General features: G+C 35.1%; 1 protein-coding gene across 1 annotated transcript in view; it reads left to right on the top strand.

Moving 5' to 3' along the window:
* Nucleotides 1–22,387, top strand: part of WDR70 (WD repeat domain 70) — a 357,011-nt gene that overhangs the window by 17,647 nt on the left and 316,977 nt on the right. Inside the window, exon 5 of the mRNA XM_056824559.1 lies at nucleotides 10,644–10,848. Coding sequence (XP_056680537.1) covers nucleotides 10,644–10,848 — 205 coding nt within the window. The remainder of the gene's footprint in view (nucleotides 1–10,643; nucleotides 10,849–22,387) is intronic.

The raw sequence follows: 22,387 nt of genomic DNA on the forward strand, positions 1-22,387 counted from the left end.
CAATACAGATTCCACTCTGCCTTAAAGAAATCCAGCTCACTCAAACTCAGCTCTCCATATACCCATACCTAATCTTTCATTGCTTACTTAATTAACAAATACTGTTAACAAATAAAAAGCTGTTGCTTTTTTTTCTTCCCTTCGGGCAGGGGAACTAAGGGGAGGTGAGAAGAAGCAGGAGGTAGGGAGGCAGGTTAACTTTGAAACTCCTTTCAAGCATAGTGCCATTATTTTGTTGGAAGTATCATGAATTTCCAGAATATAAGGCTTGCCAATATACAAATTACCTAAAAAACTTATTCTAGGTGAATAAGTGAATAGTGATAACTATCTATTAGTGTTTATTTTTAGAGTTGCTTTGCTTATACCTTAGCATTGATAATCAAGACTTTATTTTGTTCTGAAAACTAAGTGAATTCCATAGAAATACATACATCTAAAAGCAGGAGATGTGTGACATGGCTTTTTGGAGGGAGATCTAGGCTTTAACTGGAGAGTGGGCAAGAGGAAGAAATCGTTGGTAGGAGAAAGACAGGCATTTTAAATTGGGATGCTGGTGGTGTCAGCCAGTACACTGACTTGGATCTTTGTATTACAAGCTCCAAGTTTTTAGCATTAAAGCCCTTTATTTTTAATAAACATTTTGATAACTATTTCAACATAATTAGTTTCCTTGATAATCTTTTCTTTTCATTTAATGCATTTCAAAATATTATTTAGAGGGGCAGCTAGTTGTCTCAGTGGTTAGAGAGCCAGGCCTGGAGATGAGAGATCCTTGTTCAAATCTGGCCTCAAATACTTACTAGCTATATGACCCTGGACAAGTCACTTAACCCCAATTACCTCAGCCTTGTATCTGCAGGCCTGGCTTTCTATCCTCTCAGCCACCTAGTTGCCTCAGCTCATGTGATTTTTGTAACATTTAATTTTGATCTTTTTTAGTCTTTCCATTTATGCTACTGTAGTCAATTGTTTATTCTTTTCTTTGGGTTGCTTGTTTTACTTTGCATTACTTCATGCAGGTGTTCTGTGCTTTTCCCTTTAACTTTTACTGACTGATCATGAATATATTTTTGGTGTTCTGGGCAGCTCTTTAAGAGTACAGATGAGTTAAGAATCTGCCTCATCAGAAAATTATTTCCACTATGGGAATTAACCTCCAGAACTCCAACTCTGACAAACCTCCCTACATTCGATAGAAAGGGTCAGAATATAGGATCTGTAACTGATGTACAAACTGTAGTTTTGACCTTTTGAATACTTTCTTTTTACTTCTTTGAAATGACAAAAAATATTAATGTTGGTTTTTCTGTTGGTCTTCCTATCTCCATTTGTCTGTATCTTTGGACATTTAAACAGTTTAGTTTAATGGATATGACACTGGATTCAGATAGAGATTTGAATTTTGAATGCTATTTTTTTCTTTGCTGAACCTGGGTTTCTTCTACAGCCTGTAGATACTGATAAATGACTATTTAAAAAAAAGTTTTTAAAATTTCTTCTCTAACCCAGTTATTTAAAAGTCATTTCTTTAACTTCTGTATGTTTTGTTGTGGTATTGTTATGTGTTTCTGACAATTACATTGCAATATAAAAATATAGTATGCATAATTTCAGCTATTTTGAGTTTACTCAGTGTTTCTTAATACCCAAGTATGTGAACAGTTTTTGTAGGAATTTTGCTATATTTGGGAAAAAAATGTATATCTTTTGCCTATTCTGTTTTGTTCTCTCATTCTAACTGGTACTTCCATCATATTCCTCTCTTTGGATTTCTGTATTGTTAATCCTTTTTATTAGAAGCAATACGAGATTGGATAGATAGAAAGTTGGCCTTCGAGTTAATAAAGCCTCAGTTCAAGGACTGCTTCTGCTGTTTACTGCTAGTGTGATTGTAGGAAAGTCATTTCATTTCTCACTGCCCCATTGAACTCTCAAGGTTATAAATGAGTTGCTTTGGAGTTAAGAGGTTGTTGCTATTGTTGTTCATTTGTTTCAGTTGTGTCCAACTCTTTGAGATCGCATTTAGGGTTTTCTTGACAAAGTTACAGGAATGGTTTGCTGTTTCCTTCTCTAGCTCTTTTACTGATGAGGAAACTAAAGCAAAAAGGGTTAAATGACTTTTCCAGGGTCACATAGCTAATAAGTGTCTGAGGTCAAATTGAACTCAGGTCCAGGTTCCTTACTCTGGATTCAGTATTCTTTCTACAGTGTTCAAATCTTGCCTCTGGTCCTTACTAACTAGGCATATCATTAAATCTCTTTGTGCCTTAGATTACTCCCTAGAATTTATCTACTAAATCTTAGATAAAGTTGTAGTCTGCCTTGGTGGAGAGTTCTCAGTGCTTATATAGTCTTTCTTCATCTGCACAATATTTTTACTAGAATTATCATATTCTGATAATTGTTCTTACAGCGTGTGTGTATATATGTATGTATATACCTTTATTCATGTTTCTTTTATGAATTTAGCTGTAAATAATTTTGTCAGTCAGCCAGCAAGCATTTTGTTAAGTGCTTGATTAGTGACAAGTGGCCTGGTAGCCTGCTAGGAACTATGGGACACAGCAAAGTGAGACATTTGAAACAATTTCAACTCTTAGGAACTTTTATTTTCTAAGGGAAATAGGTTTGAACTAATGTAGTAGAACATGTGCCAGGTAAGTTTATACAAAATAAGAAATAATTGCAAGGTATATTAGGAAGGGAGAGGATTAATGCTTAGGGAGTTCAGGAAAACCCTTATGTAGATGGCAGTACTTAAGCTGAGTCTTGGAATAACAGAGAAATTCAGTGAGGTTAGGAGGAGCATTCCAATTGTGGGGCTCTTTTGGATAGTGTGTTTGTTACATACAGATTAAATGTTATTCATTTTAAAATTCTTTTAATATTATATAAAACTATGAACTATCTTTCTTGATGTTTTCTGCTTTGTTAGATAATACTGATAGTGCTGTGCTTTTTGAGATTATAGTTGTGAGATATATTTTAGATCAATATGCTAGTTTCAGTTTGTGTATATCTTTTGAAACATTAAATGTTTCCTCCAAGTAGCATGTTAATGAATTTTGTTTTACAATTTTCAATTAATTCCTTAACTTATGTCTTTTAAATAGGAGAATTCTGCTATTCACATTTAATATGTATTAAATTTGACTTTTTCTACCTTTTCAATTTTTTCATTGTTATACATGTTCAGAAGCAGTGAAATACCTTGTTTTTCTAAAGTTTCTACTAAAAATTTGTTTAACTAAAATGTTTTGCCTTATAAATGAGTAACTGTCATTGTTCCTTTTGAAAATTAAATAAAGAATATTTGTTTTCAGAATAGCTGATTCCTTTATTTGGCCTCTTTTTTGTTGTCAAATTGAAATGCTTTTAACTTTATTAGTCCAAATATATGTAACTTATTTCTCTTTTTAAAATTATAATTCACATTTAAAAACAAACCTCAAGTCCTAATTTCCTTGTTTCTTTTACAGTCTTTTACATGCTTTAATTTGTAGAATTAGCTTCAGGTTTAAATTATCTAATTGTTTTCATTGAGTACTTTCACTGATAAGAAAATTTCCTGAGTGTAGGTATCCTTGAGTTGTGAATTTTCCCAACTATATTCCTTCAAAACTTTTTGTTTGGGAGGCAGCTGGGTGGCTCAGTAGATTGAGAGCCAGGCCTAGAGATGGGATGTCCTAGGTTCAAATCTGCCTCAGACACTTTCTAGCTGTGTGACCCTGGGCAAGTCACTTAACTCCCATTGCCTAACCCTTACCGCTCTTCTGTCTTAGTACCAATATATAATAGTGATTCTAAGACAGAAGATAAGGGTTTGAAAAAAAAAAAGAACTTTTATTTTTAAATTTTTTTTGTCTTAAAAAATGTTCAGTATTGCATGAAATGTAGTTTTTTGATACATTCCAATATTTTAATATACGTACTTTTTGACCAGTTTTGCTTTCTTCTGAAATTTATAGGAAAATTCTAATGAGCATTTTAGAATATGTGGTTTATTTTTTCTTTTCATATGTTCTAATAATTTTTTCATTATTTTGAAATTTAATAATTATTGATCTGGGAGGCTTGCATTATTTCTCCTGACTGTGTGCAAGTGAATTATTTCCATTTGGGAGGATGATGTGATGTCTATTCTGCAATATTTACTCAAGTTGTTTAGTTGTACTGTAATAGGGAACTGTCCTAGAGAGAAGTTAGATGGTACAACCCACCTAGGAACTCCCTAAGGCCAGTTAAGCCCAAAACCTTTGGCTTATGGGAAGTAAAGTTTATTTTATAAAGGGAATAAGGGAAACTGGTAGGTAAGACCCAAACACTCTTAATACTAACTCCACCCAACTTCTAAGGAGAGCCTTCTGTTTCCTCTTTGGTCCCCTCCTACAACTTCTTGTTCTACCTACTCCCTCCCTCCCCCATCTGACTTTATCCTAATCTTCCCAGTAGTGATTAGTAAAAGAAAGGGGGAAAAGCCTGAGTTTGACTGCACTAAGTAACCCAAAGTTACAGATGAAAATCTTTGGATTATCTTAGCCCAAGAGGAATTCTGGCAGATAATCTTTGGACTCAAGGAAATTGGTTTCCTCCAAATAAATTCTCTACCTAGAAGTCAAAGATTTCTCCATGAAATCTTGACTATCCAGGGAAAATCTCTCAGAGCAAAATCCTCTTTCAGCTTGATGGAAAAGCAAGGCAGAGAGTAAAACCATTCCAGCTTGGTGGAAATCCAAGAAGTTCAGTTATTTTGAGTTCAACCTCCCACAATTCCTTTTCCTCTTCCCAGAATCCTCTCCTAGGACTTATTTCAGAATTCCCTTCTTTCAACTAATCCTAGAAATCAGTCTATCCCTAACTATATTCCTACAGTATCATAGAGTATTAGGCCTTTTCCAGTTTAATAATATCTAGGATCTCAAATAATCTAAATTAATCATTTTGGTTTTTCCTTTTCCACCATTAGAATCTTACTTGAAGTCCCTTATTGTGCTTATTATCCACTAATTTTGAATTTTTAGATGCCTTCTGTTATTTCTGGTGCTTTACTTGCTTATTTTAATAGTTTTTTTCTTTTAAAAAATACCTTGAGAAGCAAATGACTGAATTTAAGAGGGAACATCTTTCATCCCTCCCCCCCTCCCCCTTCTGCGTTGGATAAGGTGGTGGAAGGGGAGTTTTCCTGCCTGTATTCTCTAGCCCCAATTAAGGGTATAGATAGGTGTAAGGGGGTAAATTAGTGTTTGTGACTGCATGCTTAATAAGCTGCTCTTTATTTCATTGCCTAGGACTACTGTTGCATTCTTTTTCTTGCTCTCTTAGCTTCTCTTTTCAGCTCTTTTTGCTCATCCTTTTGAAATGTAGAACATAGAGTTGCAGCTTTCTGGTTGAGTTGGCTCCAAGGTTTCCTTTTCTTCATCCTTAGTTGGGAATCGGAGGGATGCAGATGCAAAGAACACAGCAGTTACAGAGAAATCCCAGATACTTTCCCTAACTATCTTTCTACAGCCAAATCCTGGGCAAAATATGCTCAGTAGCTCATCATTCTCTTTCTGTTCCTCCCCACTTCCTTTCCAGGCACTTTATTACACTTCATCCTTGCCACATTACATCTGTTGGTAGTAGAGGGGGATTTTTTTTTTAAGGAGCTATTTTTCTCTTCCTTCCCAGTTTTTGTTAAGTGGAACTAGTATCTTGACATTGATCTACTTTTCTTTCATGTTGGGAGGCCCATCATAAATTAAAAAAAAAACAAAAAACCTTATTATTTGTTTTAATCAGCTAAGATCTACTTTCTCACCTTCCCACACTCTTCCCTAGTTGAGAATACAAGAAAAACAAAAACTTATGAATACGTAGTTAGTCAAAACAAACTTCCCCATTATCCATACCCGCCCTCCCCCCCCCCCCCCCCAGCAATTTGTCTCATTTTACATTAAGTGCTTCATCTCTCAATCAGGAACCAAGTGGCATGTTTCATCATTTGTCCTTTAGAATCCTGGTTGGTTATTTAAGAAAAAAATGTATATATATTTTTTCAGATTACTTGTTGCTTTAATTAAAAAAAAAACTTTTTTAAAATCTTATCTTCCATCTTAGAATCAATACTGTGTATTGGTTCCAAGGCAGAAGAGCCATAAAGTCTAGGCAATGGGGGTCAAGTGACTTGTCCAGGGTCACGCAGCTAGGAAGTGTCTGAGGTCAGATTTGAACCCAGTATCTCCTGACTCGGGGCCTGACTCTCAATCCAATGAGCCACTCACTTACCCCCTACCTTTAATTTTAATAATAATTTTCTGCCATTTTGGGATCTTTGTTCTCTCTTTCCTTTCCACTCCTGCTCCCTCCTCAAGAAGGCAGGAAATATGATAAAGGTTGTATATGTGTTATCATACAGTACAGTATTTCCGGGTTCATCATGTTGTAAAAGAAGACACATATCACTTATATTAGCAAAAGGAAATTAAAGTGAAGAATGACATGCTTCAATTTGCATTCAGACTCTTATCAGTTCTTTCTATGGCAGTGTATAGCCTTTTTTTTGTCATAAGTCCCTTGGAGTTGCTTTGGATCCTTGCAATCTCGATTGGTTAGAGTTCAATGCAGTAGTATTCCATCACATTTATATATTATAATTTGTTCATCCATTCTCCAAATTATGGATACCCTCTCTCCTATTATTTGCCACCTCAAAAAAAAAAAACCCAACCTAAATATTTTTGTACATCCTTAAAGTTTGTTTCCCTTAGGACTAATTCCTCCCTTAATCTTCCCTCCCATTTTTTTCTCTCTCCCATTTTCCTGTTATTTCCCTGTATATATGTGTGTATATTGTAAACCTCAAAATTTCTTAGACTTATAAATGTTGGAAATTTCACCATTGGGAAATTTCATACTTGAAAAATTTCCTATTGATAGTGGGGCTTGACTATTGGAATGTGAATCCCATTGGCATGGGAGGTTCCTTCTCCTTCCCTTCTTAAGATTACTTTAGGACAGAAACCCTTTGCTGAACAATGGAAAGGACTTTGACCTATGCTTAAGCATAGAACAGGAATTTCTTTGAGTCATGATTGATTTTAGAATTGATACAATGGAGATACTTGGAATCAATCTCCACCCTATTCAGTCCTAACAGGATTGAGTAAGGGCTGCAGCATAGATCAAAATTTAATTATTTCAATCTCTACCCTACTCAGGTTAACAGGATTTAGAAAGGGCTGTAGCAAAGGATCAAAGATTTAATTATTTGAAAATATGACCTTCAACAGACATGTGCAAAGCCAGAAGACCTCTGGGTGGTCCTGGGTTAAGCTAGAGCCTCCATTGGCACAGGGAAATTGATGGACAGTGATTGGTAGCTGTGAGAACTGAGGGAGGCAACTTGGATGGTTTCCTTAAGGATAGGGGGGTCTGAAGACTCGAGGTGGTGGTGGTTGAGGAGTTTGTCTGAGTGGTGGGAGTGTGCTCTGAGAAGCTTGCTCTGAAGGAAGCTGAAGGTGGGGGCTCTGAGACTGTTTCTCCATTTTGGTCACGTAATAGGGACTGATCTCCTTTCTTTGCCCCAGCTATCTAAGGGCTTGGGCCTTTTGGCCCAGCCTAAACAGAAGGGGTATTTAAGCCCTATTCCCTTCTCTCCCCTTTCTCTCTCCCTCTCCCTCTCTCTCTCTCTAATTCCTTTCTTCCTCCTATTGTAATTAAACTCCATAAAAGATTGACTGCTGTCTTAAGTTTTCATTTAGGAATTACATAGCTGAATTCCTTGGCGACCTTAAATTAATATATATCAGTCTTTTAAAAGTGATTTCCTTGTCACATTATATATATATATATATATTTATCTATACATATATATATATATATATATATATTTCTGTATCCTACTGTATATATGCATGTGTGTATTTTCTTCTTTTGTCCAGTTCAGATGAGAGTGAGTTCATATATCCACTGCTTTCTCCTCCCTATTTTATATAAAGGCCTATTTTTTAGCCTTATGAGAAGTCTTTACTAACCTTCCTTTCTGTCCTATTCCCTCCTTACCCCTTGTAGTAATATCAATTGTTAAAAGCTGTTGAATTAAAAACACCAGATAAGACAGCAAAAGGAATATGTATGGCATGAAATCTAGCACTCAACTGACAGAACTGACTAGGGAAAAAAAAGTGGGGAAAAAAAGCACAATTCTTTTTATCTGGACAAAGTCAGCCATTCTGTTAGTCTTTTCAGTAGAAGCTGGTACTCATATCTATTACTGCAGTCAGAAAATGAAACTAGATCAGCATTATGACTTTCCCTAAGTAATTTACCCACAACTTTATTTTATGTATATATGTTAAAATGAGCTATTTTCAGATTCATATGTATATTTTCTCATTCTTAGAACCAGCAGAGCATTTAAAGATTAAATGGATCTGATAAGCTATTTTAAAGTAGGAATTTTCAAATTGGATATTAAAAAGGTAATAGTAGAAAGGAATGACCTTTTCTTCTTTTAGGTCATCATTTTATATTTCTATTTTCCATTTGATATTTGTTGAAATCCTTAATGGTAGCAGTCTGGGGAAAAATGCATTTGAGAGTTAACTGTTTTCTAATCCAATCAAAATGTTTCCTGTTTCATGTCCTGGCATATTGAATCAAACATATTTGAAAACTGGAATACAACTCTTTTTGCAACAAAGAACAGTTTTGGATATTTTTTTTTCTCCTGAATACCAAAGACTTGAGCACAGTTTTAATTTTTGGTCTAAATATTCAATAGGCAGAAATGGAGCTACAAGTTAAGGAAATTTGCAACTACTTTTTTTTCTTGAAGAGTAGTTCCCATTTATCAGCCATGGAATCAGCTCTGATCATTTCAGTGGCTTGTGGATATTTAAGCAATAATAATCCCTATATCTGAGCAGAGCAGAATATTTCGGTTTGATTTCTTCATGGGCTAGTTAACTTTAAAAAAAATTTATTTTTTTTTTAGAATTTTTTTTTCATGTTTACATGACTCATTTTCTTTCCCTCCCCTTTCCCCTATACACTCCCAGAGCTGACAAGCAATTCCACTGGGTTGTACAAATGTTGTCACCTGAGAACTATTTCCACATTATTCATTTTTGCTATAGAGAGATTTTTTAAAAGCCTAGTCTCCAAATCACATAATGGACTAATTAACTTTGTTTAAGGAAAAAAAAAACAACCTGTTTTCTAACTACAGATTATCCCTCTAAATAACAGTCCTAGTAAAAATGAATGCAGTTTATAAAAGGTTCATTTAAGAAAGGGTATGAATTAAACCCTTATTTCACACTATGAGAAGAAAAAGCAAAGTAGAGTATTTATTAATGTTTTGTATAAGACCACACTGAGTTTATTCCTTAAAACATTGAATTGTCAGGAACCAAAAAAAATAAAATCCAAAATGATTCACACAAATGAAAGCAAGAACCTTAAAGTATTTTTGGACAAAAACATGACAATAGTTTAAAATATTAGATTGTAAATATACCAATTAACCAGCAAGCATTAATTAAACATCTGGTTGATGCCTGGCAATATGGTCAATACTGGGCTTATAAAGCCCAGAATGCAGGAGTTCTTGCTCTTACCTCATAACCAACTGGTAGAAATTTTAAGTATGAATATGTAAGATAAATATAGTCATTTTAGAGGTGTTGGGGGGGGGGTTAGGAAATTGGGAAACTGTTCTTATAGGAGGCATTGAACTCAGTTTTGAAGGAGACAAGTGATTCTAAGAGGCTGAGGTCAGAAGGTGGTTCATTTTAGGAATAAGGAGAGCCAACACTGCAGCCCAGAGATAGCAAGTGGAGTGGAGTGGGTGAGGAACAGCAACTATGAAATTCATATGTGGTCAAAGATGTTTAAAACATTTTGGGGATAATATTGAGTTTTCTTGCTACTGTTTAATGTACTCTGTTTTCAAAAAGGATTTGGCTCATTTTACAATGATATAGTGAAAATAAGGTGAAAAAACCTGAAGGTTATCCACATAAACAGTATGAGGGTTCTTTAGTCTAACATGTTCTGTTTTTATTTTCTAGTGTTAGAGTGGTGATGATATTTTTAGTACTCTTTCCCTAGCCTGTACCAATGCCTCTGATTTAAATCTGTCATTCTGTATCTAGTTTGAGTGAGAAAATTAGAAAATCCTAATTATTTGGATAGTTGAGATAAAATTTAAAAAAAAAGCAACCTCATAGGCATAATAACAGAACTATATATTTAACCATAAAGTAAAATAATTCCCATTTTTTATTGTTGTGTTAGAAGAGAGATTTTGCATGTCTTGTGAGTACTCTGTTAAATAATTGAATTGTTAAATAATAACTAAATAAATAGTCAATCAGTGAACATTTTGTAAGTTTTTATTATGTTTCAAGAACTAGGCTAAGCATTTGGAATGCAAATAAAGAAAAAAAAAACCATAGTCCCTGCTTTAAAGTGGCTCATATTTTAATGGGGTAGACAACATCCAAAAAACTAAGTGCATAAACGATACTTCAACTATCTGCGGGGTGGGGGGAATAGGAAAGAGGATTATAAAGTTAAATGTAGAAGAGTCAAGGATAAGAAGACTGAAAAGAGACAGGAATGAGTGTAAAAATAATCTTTTTCTCTATTTTTAGTGATACAGACAGCAGTGGAAGTGAAGATAGTTCTGATGAAGAATTAATTGGACCCCCTTTGCCACCCCAGACCACCCAAAGACAGTCTGAAGATACAGATGAACTCATAGGTCCCCCACTCCCGCCTGGATACCTGGATAGTGATGATGATGATGATGATGATGATGATGATGATGATGATGATGATGAAATACAAGATGAAGTTGTAAGTGTTACTATCTTTATATTATACATATACTATAAACTGTTTATATCACCTATTGGATCATTCCTATATGTGTTATGTACTTAGGGTGCTGTTCTAAAAACCTGGAATGAAAATGAAACCAAAACATAAAAAACAAACAAAAACTATTTCTGATTACTACATTACAGATTGCTATTTGTGATATTTCGACTTGGTTAGGCATTTTTGAAGATAAAAGGAATTTTTTTTTTAAATCCTTATCTTCCGTCTTGGAGTCAATACTGTGTATTGGCTCTAAGGCAGAAGAGTGGTAAGGGCTAGGCAATGGGGGTCAAGTGACTTGCCCAGGGTCACATAGCTGGGAAGTGTCTGAGGCCAGATTTGAACCCAGAACCTCCCATCTCTAGGCCTGGCTCTCAATTCACTGAGCTACCCAGCTGCCCCCTAAAAGGAATTTCTATACAACTTCCCACCTAAAACTAAAAGGACATAGTATAAGGCAGAGCTAGACAAATCTGTTTTAGATATAGAGTCCAGCCGCTAAATCTAGTCATTAAGTCTTCAAACATTTATTCTGTGTGCCAGTGGGACTATAGGACCAGTTCTATATCTACTATGGTACCAACTACCTAGTATGGCGATGGCTAAGGAATTACCAGCTACCTACACCAAGTGATACTGTACACTGTTATTATTTCTTTTTGAATGAATGTTCAAATAAGAATAAAGTGTTTTTCTGTGGTGTGGGGTAAAATTTCAATGAAAATGATAGACACTGTGATAAAATGAATGAGTACTTTGGGGACCTGGTTTGAAACATTTAAAAAAAAGTTTATATTGATAATTTCTGTTTCTTTTTTTTTTTAAACAATATTTTATTTGGTCATTTCTGAGCATTATTCATTGGAGACAAAGATCATTCCCCCTCCTCCATCCCCCCCACCTATCCCACAGCCGACTTGCAATTCCACTGAGTATCACAAGTGTCCTTCTTCCAAACCCATTTCCATGTTGTTGGTATTTGCATTAGAGTGTTCATTTAGAGTCTCTCCTCAGTCATTTCCCCTCCACCCCTGTAATCAAGCAGTTGCTTTTCCTTGGTGTTTTTACTCCCTTAGTTTGTCCTCTGCTTGAGGATAGTTTAGTTTTTTTTCTCGTAGATCGTTGCAGGTTGTTCAGGGACATTGTAAAGCCATTACTGGAGAAGTCCATTATGTTCTCTTGTACCACAATGTGTCAGTCTCTGTGTACAATGTTCTCCTGGTTCTGCTCCTCTCACTCTGCATCACTTCCTGGAGGTTGTTCCAGTCTCCATGGAATTCCTCCACTTTATTATTCCTTTGAGCACAATAGTATTCCATCACCAACATAGACCACAATTTGTTCAGCCATTCCCCAATTGAAGGGCATCCCCTCATTTTCCAATTTTTGGCCACCACAAAGAGCGCAGCTATGAATATTTTTGTACAAGTCTTTTTGTCCATTATCTCTTTGGGGTACAAGCCCAGCAGTGCTATGGCTGGATCAAAGGGTAGACATTCTTTTATCGCCCTTTGGGCATAGTTCCAAATTGCCCTCCAGAATGGTTGGATCAATTCACAACTCCACCAGCAATGAATTAGTGTCCCAACTTTGCCATATTCCCTCCAGCATTCATTACTTTCCATAGCTGTCATGTTAGCCAATCTGCTAGGTGTGAGGGGATACCTCAGGGTTGTTTTGATTTGCATCTCTCTGATGATAAGAAATCTAGAACACTTTTTCATGTGCTTATTAATAGTTTTGATTTCTTTATCTGAGAACTGCCTATCCATGTCCCTTGCCCATTTATCAATTGGTGAATGGCTTGATTTTTTGTACAATTGATTTAGCTCTTTGTAAATTTGAGTAATTAAACCTTTGTCTGAGGTTTTTATGAGGATTGTTTCCCAATTTGTTGCTTTCCTTCTGATTTTAGTTACATTGGTTTTATTTGTACAAAAGCTTTTTAATTTGATGTAGTCCAAATTATTTATTTTGCATTTTGTGACTCTTTCCAAGTCTTGCTTGGTTTTAAAATATTTCCCTTCCCAAAGGTCTATTCTGTGTTCGCCTGTTTCTCTTATCATTATTATTATTCCAAGTATTTCTCCTTTCTTTTCTGGAGAGCCATCCCACTAAATAATAGTATTTTTTAGAGAGAAAAAAAATTTACAGCACCTTTTATCTGAAAAATCTGAAAAAAATGTGCAATGTGTAACCCCTGTGAACCTCTTGCTTCCATGATGTGGTGAGTTGGGAGTGACCTCATATCTTTTCATTTGAGCCCTTATTGATGTTTATAATTTTATTACATTTAGTTTTGATTTTTGTGGTATATAGTTCTTTCCCTTTACATTGACATAGTTACTGTGTATATTTTTTTCTTGGCTCTAGTTACTTCCCTCTGCATTAGGGCATATAGATCTTCCCATGTGTTTGTGTATTTATCGTGCACATCATTTATTATAGCATAGTAACATTTTAAATCACATTCATATACCTCATTTTGTTTTAACTGTTCTTCAGTCTATGGGCATATGCTTTGTTTCCAATTCTTAGCTGTCACAAAAAAGACCATAATAAATATTTTGTATTATATGGGGACTCTCTTTTCATTGAATGACTTCCTTAGGGTATAAGTCTAGTAATAGACTCACTGACTCAGTCTGGACATTTTATTAACTCGATTTGCATCCTTCTAAATTGCTTTCTGAAATAATTGTACCATTTCACAATTCCACCAATTTTTACACACACACACACACACACACACACACACACACACAAATCCTTACTTTCTGTTTTAGTCACAACTCTAAGACAGAAAGATAAGGGCTAGGCAGGTGCCATTAAGTGACTTGTCTAGAGTCACACAGCCAGAAATTGTCTGAGGTCAGATTTGAACCCAGGTCTTCCTGACTCCAGTCCTGGGGTTCTATCCACTTTGTCACCAACTGCCCCTCAACAATAATTGAGATCATGAATTGATGTGCTTGGCTTTCCACAGCTTCTTCAACATTAATTATTGCCAATTTGCAGGGTATGAAGTTCAATTAAAGAGTTGTTTTAACTTAAATTTTTCTTGTTTTTAGTGGCCAAAAATAGATCTTCTACCCCTCTTCCCAAATCTGAGAAGTATATAATCTGATTCTTTTAATTGTCTGATTAATAATAAGGTTGTATATCCACTTAGAATGTATTGTGGAGTATGGCATAAGATATTCATCTAAGCCTAATTTTTGTCAGACTGTTTTCCAGTTTCCTTAGCAATTTTTATCAAATAAAGAGGTTTTTTTTAGGTGATTTATAGTCTTAATTTGATTAAACATTGGGTTACTGAGTTCTTTTTGTTTATGATTTTCCCTTGTCTAGTCTGTTCCATTTAACCAAATCTATATGGTTTTCCAGAAATTTATTCATTTCCATATTTTTCACTCCTATCTTTTTGTTAGACTTATCAAAAACGGATAGAGGGGATATTAAAGTCTCTTGTCACTTGTGTAGTTGTGTATGTCTTTTTGAAGCTCAGATAATGTTTCTATTCTGAATCTGGATGCTATGGCATTTGGAGCATTTCAGTTCATCATCAATATTGGTTTGTTGTCTATTAGTCCTTCCAGGATAGTATATAATTTCCTTTTTAATCCTTTTTTTTTGGTTGTTGTTGGTTTTTACTTTGTTTGATAGCTAGATGGATTCATTTGATATACAGTAAACATTTTCCCAGGGGCAGCTATGTGGCTCAGTGGATTGAGAGCCAGGTCTAGAGATGTGTAAAAATTAATATTAATGTGCAATAATAAAAATATTATATTTTAGGAGATTTACTAATGATCATTAGAAGTAAAGGAATAAACGTGTAACAAAATAAAAATCACATGCCCATGGCTAATCAGCATGTTTGAAATCCCTGAACTTACCACCACCATGCTTGAGACAGGAAGCCAAAAAGCAAAAAGAACACAAGGCCCAGAACTCCCACTGCCTAATATCTCCTATCTATAGGAAGTACATAATGATAGGAAGTCAGTAGGTTCTTGGGGAATGTGTGTTTTTTTTTTTTTAGGGTAACAGATTTTCAATTACACAGATGGGAGGCCCTAGGTTCACATCTGGCCTCAGATACTTCCTAGCTGTGTGACCCTGGGCAAGTCATTTAACCCCCATTACCTAGCCCTTACCCCTCTTCTGCACTCCAAGACAGAAGGTAAGGGTTTTAAAAAAACTTTTTTTCATCCTTTCTTTCAATTTTAATTTGTGTAAGTCTTTGTTTTTTCAAATGTGTTTTGTAAGCAACAGATTGCAGAGTTGTTGTTTTTTTTATCTAGTCTTTCAATCAAAATGATTATTTAATCTTTTCCCATTTAAAGTGATGTTAGGTTTATATTTTCCTCCATCTGTCTCTAAAATTGTTTTAAAAAAAATGATTATGATTTTTTCCCCTTCTACTTTTAACACAGTATTATATTCATTTATACTTTAATCTTTTTCTAATGTGGCCCTTTTCTCATTGGCTCTCTTCTCCTCCCTCAGATTCCCATTTCTCAGTGGTTACCCCTTTTAAATTAGGGTTTATTAGTTCCTCTCCTCTGCTTTTATCTACTTTTTTTTTCAGCCAAGAATATTCTCCTTCAATCTCTTCCCCTTCAGTTGTCTTATTCATTATTTTTTATTTCATTTTTTGCATCCATTTTTGAAAAGATTTTTCTCATTCTTTTCATTATCCATCTTCCGTTTGTGTTTACTCTAGACCCTCATTCTCTGACTCATGGTCCTTTTAATCATTTGGCTTCTATCTTTGAATTCTTCATGAAGTCAAAGCTTCCACAGTATCTATTCTAGGCTCTGCTTTCCAGGCACTTTCTGCCACTGCTTTGTAGGGTTTACCCAATAGATTCCTCTTTTCCATTGGACTTCATTCTCATTATATTGCCTGTATTGTAAGAGTCAGAGAGGACCCTAGCTCAGGGTAGGGGACTTCTCACTGCTGATCTGTCTCTCTTGTTTACTTTTCTTTTCCTACTTCCACCTGGAAATTTCCTTCCTGCATCCATGTTTTCCCAGACCTTCAAGTGCCAGTTGTCCCCAGGGATTCCTACTCCACACCCCTTTCTGGATAAATAGATTTTTCAGGCTCCTAATTCCCCAGGCATCATCCAGTATAAATCCTCATCAGCGTTAATCCCTAAGAGCATTCATCAGGCCCCCACATCAAGTAAGGCTTTCTTCCTTCCTCACATTTTCAATCTTTTCCCCATCCTCCTTACCTTGTAGACTTCACCTTCAACTTTTCCTTTTCCTCTGTAATTTCTTTGATTTTGGAGACTGCAAAGGACACCTTCCTCTCATTACTAGCTCTTGATTTGACCCTGCTACAACACTCTTTTCTGTCCCTCAGTTGTCCTCTCTTCTTTTTATATACAAAAGAAGCATTTACTTATATATACTTTTATATTACCAAGTTCTCTTCATAATGCCTCCTAATATAACTGTTTGTTCACTGATATAACTATCTGAGATAACTGGGTTAACCCTTTGGTTCAGTAATCTATTTTTGGAAGGCTAGCCAAGCCCAGGGCAGGCAGAGCCAATAAACACAGACCACTATATTAACACAGGACAGATTTGGATTTAATAATAAGGGAAAGTGAAAAGGGGATTTGGGATTATCTAAACTAATGTTAATCTATCTATATCACCAGATCTAATAATTCCTTCACAGGGATTTCTTCTTAGTGAACTTCCTACTCTAATTTTCCCTAACCCAAATCTCTAGCCCCTAATCTTAACTAAAACCCTCAACTAAATCCCCCCTTTGTTGAATTTAAGAAAAGGGTCTGTGTAAGGCTTTGCTAGGGCCAGGGAAGGTCTTAGATCCATAAAGGATTCAGACTTGATCTCACAGTTTCTGTAAATGGCTTAGATTCACCAGGAACTGCCTTGATGAAATACAGCAATCAGGAAATCAAGAAAGGATAGGATTTGCCACCAAGAAATCTGCAGTTAACCCCTCCAGAGATTCTCCAGAGAGACCCAACTAACCATCTTGGTCTCAGCCTAACTCCCTTCAAAGTTCCAGAATCTTCCATGCCACTTGTCTCTGCAAATGTCAACACTTTCTTTACAACACTCCTGGTTACCTCTTCACTGTTTCCTCTACTAGATTTCTGCCTTTGCTACTGTCTCCTTCTGTACATTTAGAAAGAAGTCTCTTACTGGTCTTTCTTTTACTCTTTCATTCTTTTGCTGTTGATATCCCCACTTATTCACTCTTGCATTTTTATTGGTTAGGGTGTTTGAAAAGCAATTAATCTCTTCAGTTTTGGTTTTCCCTCTAAATTTTTTTTCAAATTCTTTTTTATTACTGAATTTGCATATTTTGTCCTGTATGGTTAAACTATGATTTGCAAGATAGTCCATCTTGGGCTGCATTCTTGAGCTCCAGTGCTCTTTGAAACACATTATTCCATTCCTATGGGATTGTGGTCCTTGGCAGGCTTTTGCTCTTGAAGGGCTTTGACCATGTTGGCTGTCTTCCTTGGCCCAGGCAAACTTCTACATCTAGAGCCAGAGTCTCTAAGATCCTGAAAACATAGAAGGAGGACAGGCTTCTATTGTTTATTTATCAGTCTGTGTTGTGTCCTTCAGTCTACTAGTGTACTTGCTGCTGTAGGATGTAGATAATATTGATTTTTCATTTTTTTTTTAATTTTGGTCAATCCATTAATCAGAGTTAAGATTTTCAATGTGGTTTGTCATTAGTGTTGTTACTGAATAAATAGTTCTTCTGCTTCTGCTCACCTTACTCAGCTTCAGTTCATATAAGTCTTCCCAGGTTTCTCTGAATCCATCCTTTTTCATCATTTTTTATTTCATAGTATTATTCCTTTGTGTTCATATACAATACTTTGTTCAGCTGTTCCCAATTGAGGGCACTCTTATAGTTTCTAGTTCTTTTACTACTATAAAAAAGAACTATATGTATTTTGGTATACATTGGTCCTTTTTCTTTTTTCTTTGTTGACCCTGGTGAATAGTCCTCATCGTGGTTTTTCTCAGTCATAGGATAAGCCCAGTTTAATAGCTTTTTGAGCATAATTCCAAATTGTTTTCCAGAATGGATAGATCAGTTCACAGCTCCACCAATAGTGCATCATTGTGTCTCTTTTTCCAGAACCCCCTTCAACATTTATCATTTTTTTCAGCTTTACCAATCTGATGGATGTAAAGTGGAATCTCTTAAATTACTTTAAATTTATTTTATTTATTTTAAATTTATTTAAATTTATATTTCCCTAATTATTAGTGATTAGCATTTTTTATTTGGTTGTTAATAGCTTAGATTTCTTCCTTTGAAAATTGCCTTTCATATCTTTTGATAATTTATCTCATGGGTAATAGCTTTTAATCTTATAAATTAAAATAAATTAAATATATAGAAATGAGACCTTTATCAGAGAAACTTACTGCAAATATTTTTCCTAGTTAACTTTTGCCCTTCTAAGTTTGGGTACATTGGTTTTGTGCATTTTATGTAGTCAGAATTATCCATTTTTCTCTACGTACTTCATGTGATTGTGAACTCTCTTATCTGTGTCTTTTGTAAGAGGGAAAGGAGTTATTTTTTAAATTTTTAAAATTTAAAAATTTTTAATTTTTAAAAGGTTTGGACTGGGCTATTTAAGAGTGTGGTCGCCAGGAATTTATATTTTTTCCAAAGAGATTTATTTACAATTTATTTATAAAATGTAGAAAGAGTAAAATAAGAAAATCAGAGAGAGGATAGGGTAAGATATCTAGATTAAGTAGATTTACTCAGGCCTGGTTCAACCCGGACTGGGAGAGTTAGTCTTTAGACCTTGGCAAAGCTGAGGACCTGGGGAAGTCTTTCTCAAGAGGTAAGTCTCTCCTGAGGTTAGTTTTTTCAGAAAATCCAGCAGTTAAGAGTCAGCTTTTCATTTACCATATGTCAGTTCAAAGGAAGAGATTTTAGAACAGCCTCACCAGGAACAGGATCTTGGGTCCAGCCTCCACTCTGAAGATGAAGAATTGTCTCCAGTCTCCACTTCCAAAGAATGAATAACTGCCTTTCACTGGAAGTGACAGCTCCTTTTAAAGATGCTTCTTTTGTGTACCTTCCTGTGTCTTCCCCTAATTTTATGTCTAGCAATCACAGTTGAAGGTTTGTTTTAAGACTGCCCAGGGGAAGTTAATTTAATTCTGATTTGTCACACACTATTGCACATGTAGGTCACAGACCTCCCCCTTAATCCTTAAGTGGGATGTTTACACTTTTGGTGATTAGATCTAAAAATGGGCAGATCTCCATACTCAACTTTTAAGTAGGGTATTTACACTTTTGGTGATTAAATCTAAAAATAGTCAGGGGGTCACAATTTTAATCTTCACAATCATGGGAGAGTTAATTTTAATCTTCACATTTTGAAAGGCAATTTCTTCTATGCTGTTGTAAAACATGACCTTTCATAGGTAAGTCATATATCCATTTTGAACTTTTCTTGGTAAAAGGTGAGAAATGTTGGTCTATTTTTAGTTAGTTAAATTTAGAGAAGGTCAGAATTGAAAGGTTCACTATTCTATAAATATTATGGCTGTAGTATGCATGACATGTTTCTTGAGGTGTGGAAGAGTTGGGACTTGCATTGATAACAGCAAACATTTATTAAATCTTCACTGTTTTTGAGGAACTATGGAAGGCTCTGGGGTCCAAAATACAATTAATGAAACAGTATGAATTGGGCAAGGTAGTCGTAATATTCAAGCTCTTAAATGTAAGAACTATAGCACTACCTAAGACTTTTAAAATTTCTGTAATTTCCTGTATCTTGATTTTTGTGCATTCCTCCCAAATTTAAGAGAGATAAGTTAGTGGTTTTAGGAGCAGAAAAAATTCCTGGCGAGTGGCCATAGGTGTTCATAGGCCCTTACCTTTGTTCTCATAGCTTCAATGGAAAACCACATCTATGACCTAATAGTCAACATGATAAAAAACTAAATGGATAAAGATGTCCCATTGTCCATATAGTGACAAATAGTTGTGTAGGATTTAAATTAATGTTGAATATTTCAAGTATTATTTTTATAAAGTTTATTATCTGACTAAATAGAACCACATGACTAAGTTTTCTAATTGCTCAAAAATCCCCTCTCGACCAAAGCCGCCCCTGGAAGGAAAAAGAGCCCGAGAGATGGAACTCCACCAAATTTATGTCCTGTCTATGTTAGCACATATGGACAGGAAGTGTGCTGGGAATTGTAGTTTTGCTGGGGATCATAGTTTTTAGGGTAACATTCAAATTATACAATTGAATGAAGAATTTATTGAGCAGTCTTTTCTCTGTTGCTTTGTCAAGGATAAAGAGTGGGAAATGATGATGATTATATTTGGTCAGAAATGGAGGATAATCATTTTCTATTTTTCATTATGTCCTTATTTATAGTTCTTAGAAACATTTGCAAAGAATGTACAATTGGCATCTGTAGGTTTTCATTTTTGAGGCTGCTTGGTGGCGACTGCAGAAAGTGCAGGACTTGGAGTTGAGAAGACCAGAGTTCAAATCTAATCTCAGGAATTCCTTAACTGTAATGCTGGGCAAGTCACTTCACCTCTGCTAATGTTTTCTCAAGTGTAAAGGGCACAATAACAGCACATATCTCACAGGGCTGTTGGGAGAACTAAATGAAATATTATTTGTATCATCGTAGTACAGTGCCTGACAGGTAGTAGGCAATATATAAATTCTTAATCCCTTTCTCTTTATTGTAATTATTCTCAGCATAATTGAAATTAGAGTTTAAATATATAAATGAAGTTGCAAGTACATTTTTTTTAAAAACAAAAGTTTAGCTCCTAAGTTTGTGGTTTTCAGGTCTATTTGTCTACCTTGAAACTCTAGTTTGTATCATGCAGTATATCTTTACTAAATGTTGAATGGAGATTTTCCTTCTAAAATCTGTGTTATAAAGGAATTTGAAGAGAGGTGTCTCTAAAAAGTTTTATCCATGTTCTTGGGATTGAAGTGTAAATATTCTTAAATACCTAGAAGAACAATGCTGAAATTCTCAACCACTATGGAGAGTTGGGGAAATTTTGTAGTCATTTTCTTCATGTGTGCTGTTTGTCTTTTGCTACAGTTGAATACTCTTACCTGTTTTCTAATGTTTAGTTTTCCTTGTTCTTGGATGAAGTGAAAAGATTTCAAGAACATTTGAAGTCTTAGGTTAGTAGAGAAAATAAAAGGTTCATGTAGGAAGCAGAAATAAAGCTTTAATGGGGAGTGAGGGAAAGGAATCTGAGATGATGGAGAAGTAGAAAAATAGGTGACTTTTGTTAGGATAATGGAGAATGGAAGCATATTATAGTGTGGTGGAGAGAAGGGAGAGGGCAGTTGTATGATTATCATTTAAAAACAGATTTGTAGTTCTTTCTGAGGAGGAGAGAATTGAATGTTCCAAGGAGAAAGGAGCTGCTTGACCTCCCAGGAATTGTAAAGTTGAGTCAGAGAAAATTATAAGATGAGAAATCATCAGTTAAGGGGCAGAGGAAGAAGAATAGTGGCATTTGTTGATTTCTTGTTCAGATTTGTTACTGAGACAGCTCTTGATTGACCTGATAACAACTCTTTTCTTCCAGCACTGTGGATTTAAGATATAACATGTGAATGCCATATTAAAAGGAAACATACTCAGATCATAATTATTTGATATGCTAAGAGGGGAAAAATCCTCTTTGAGAGTTAATCCATATTTACTAGGACTCAGATATCACCTGGTGTCATTTCCTGTAGAGCATTAGCTAATATTATAAATGATTCACACTATGGTGGTGTCTAGTTTCCAGGAAGTTTCTTTTCCTCTGCTTAACTACTGATTTATTATAATTAAAATGTCTTTGAAATATTTGCTGTATTTTATGAGAATGTATCATTTTCTCAATGTAACCTCTAAGGAAGATAGATATTTTTAGCTGAATATTACAGTACCAGGACAATATCACAATTTTTTTTAAGGAAGCAAAAGACAGGTGTTGGATTATCAACTTTAGAGACAGTTCCTTATGTTTTGACATTTATTTTTTTAAGTTTTTATATATATGGAAGGAGGAAATTTTAATATTAAGTAACACTTTTAATTTGATCCAGATGTTTTCAGGGAGGTGTGACTCCTTAACAATGGTAGCACCATACCCTGAAGCAAGAGAAAACCACTATTCTTTGCTAAGTATTTAGAAGATTTATCTTAGATTTTTTTTCTTTTTAAAAATTTACAATGTTTTTCCATTACATGATTCATAATTCCTCCCTCCTCCTTCCCCCCTCCCAGACCTGACAAACAATTCCACTGGATTAAACATGTATCATTGTTCAAAAACCTATTTCCATGTTATTCATATCTGCAGTAGGACGATCCTTTGATGCCAAAACCGTAATCATATCCCTATCGAACCATGTGAATCATATGTTTTTCTTCTGTGTTTCTACTCCCATAGTTCTTTCTGTGGATGTGGATAGCATTC

The sequence above is a fragment of the Monodelphis domestica genome, chromosome 3 (assembly GCF_027887165.1).
Source record: "Monodelphis domestica isolate mMonDom1 chromosome 3, mMonDom1.pri, whole genome shotgun sequence".
NCBI lineage: Eukaryota > Metazoa > Chordata > Mammalia > Didelphimorphia > Didelphidae > Monodelphis > Monodelphis domestica.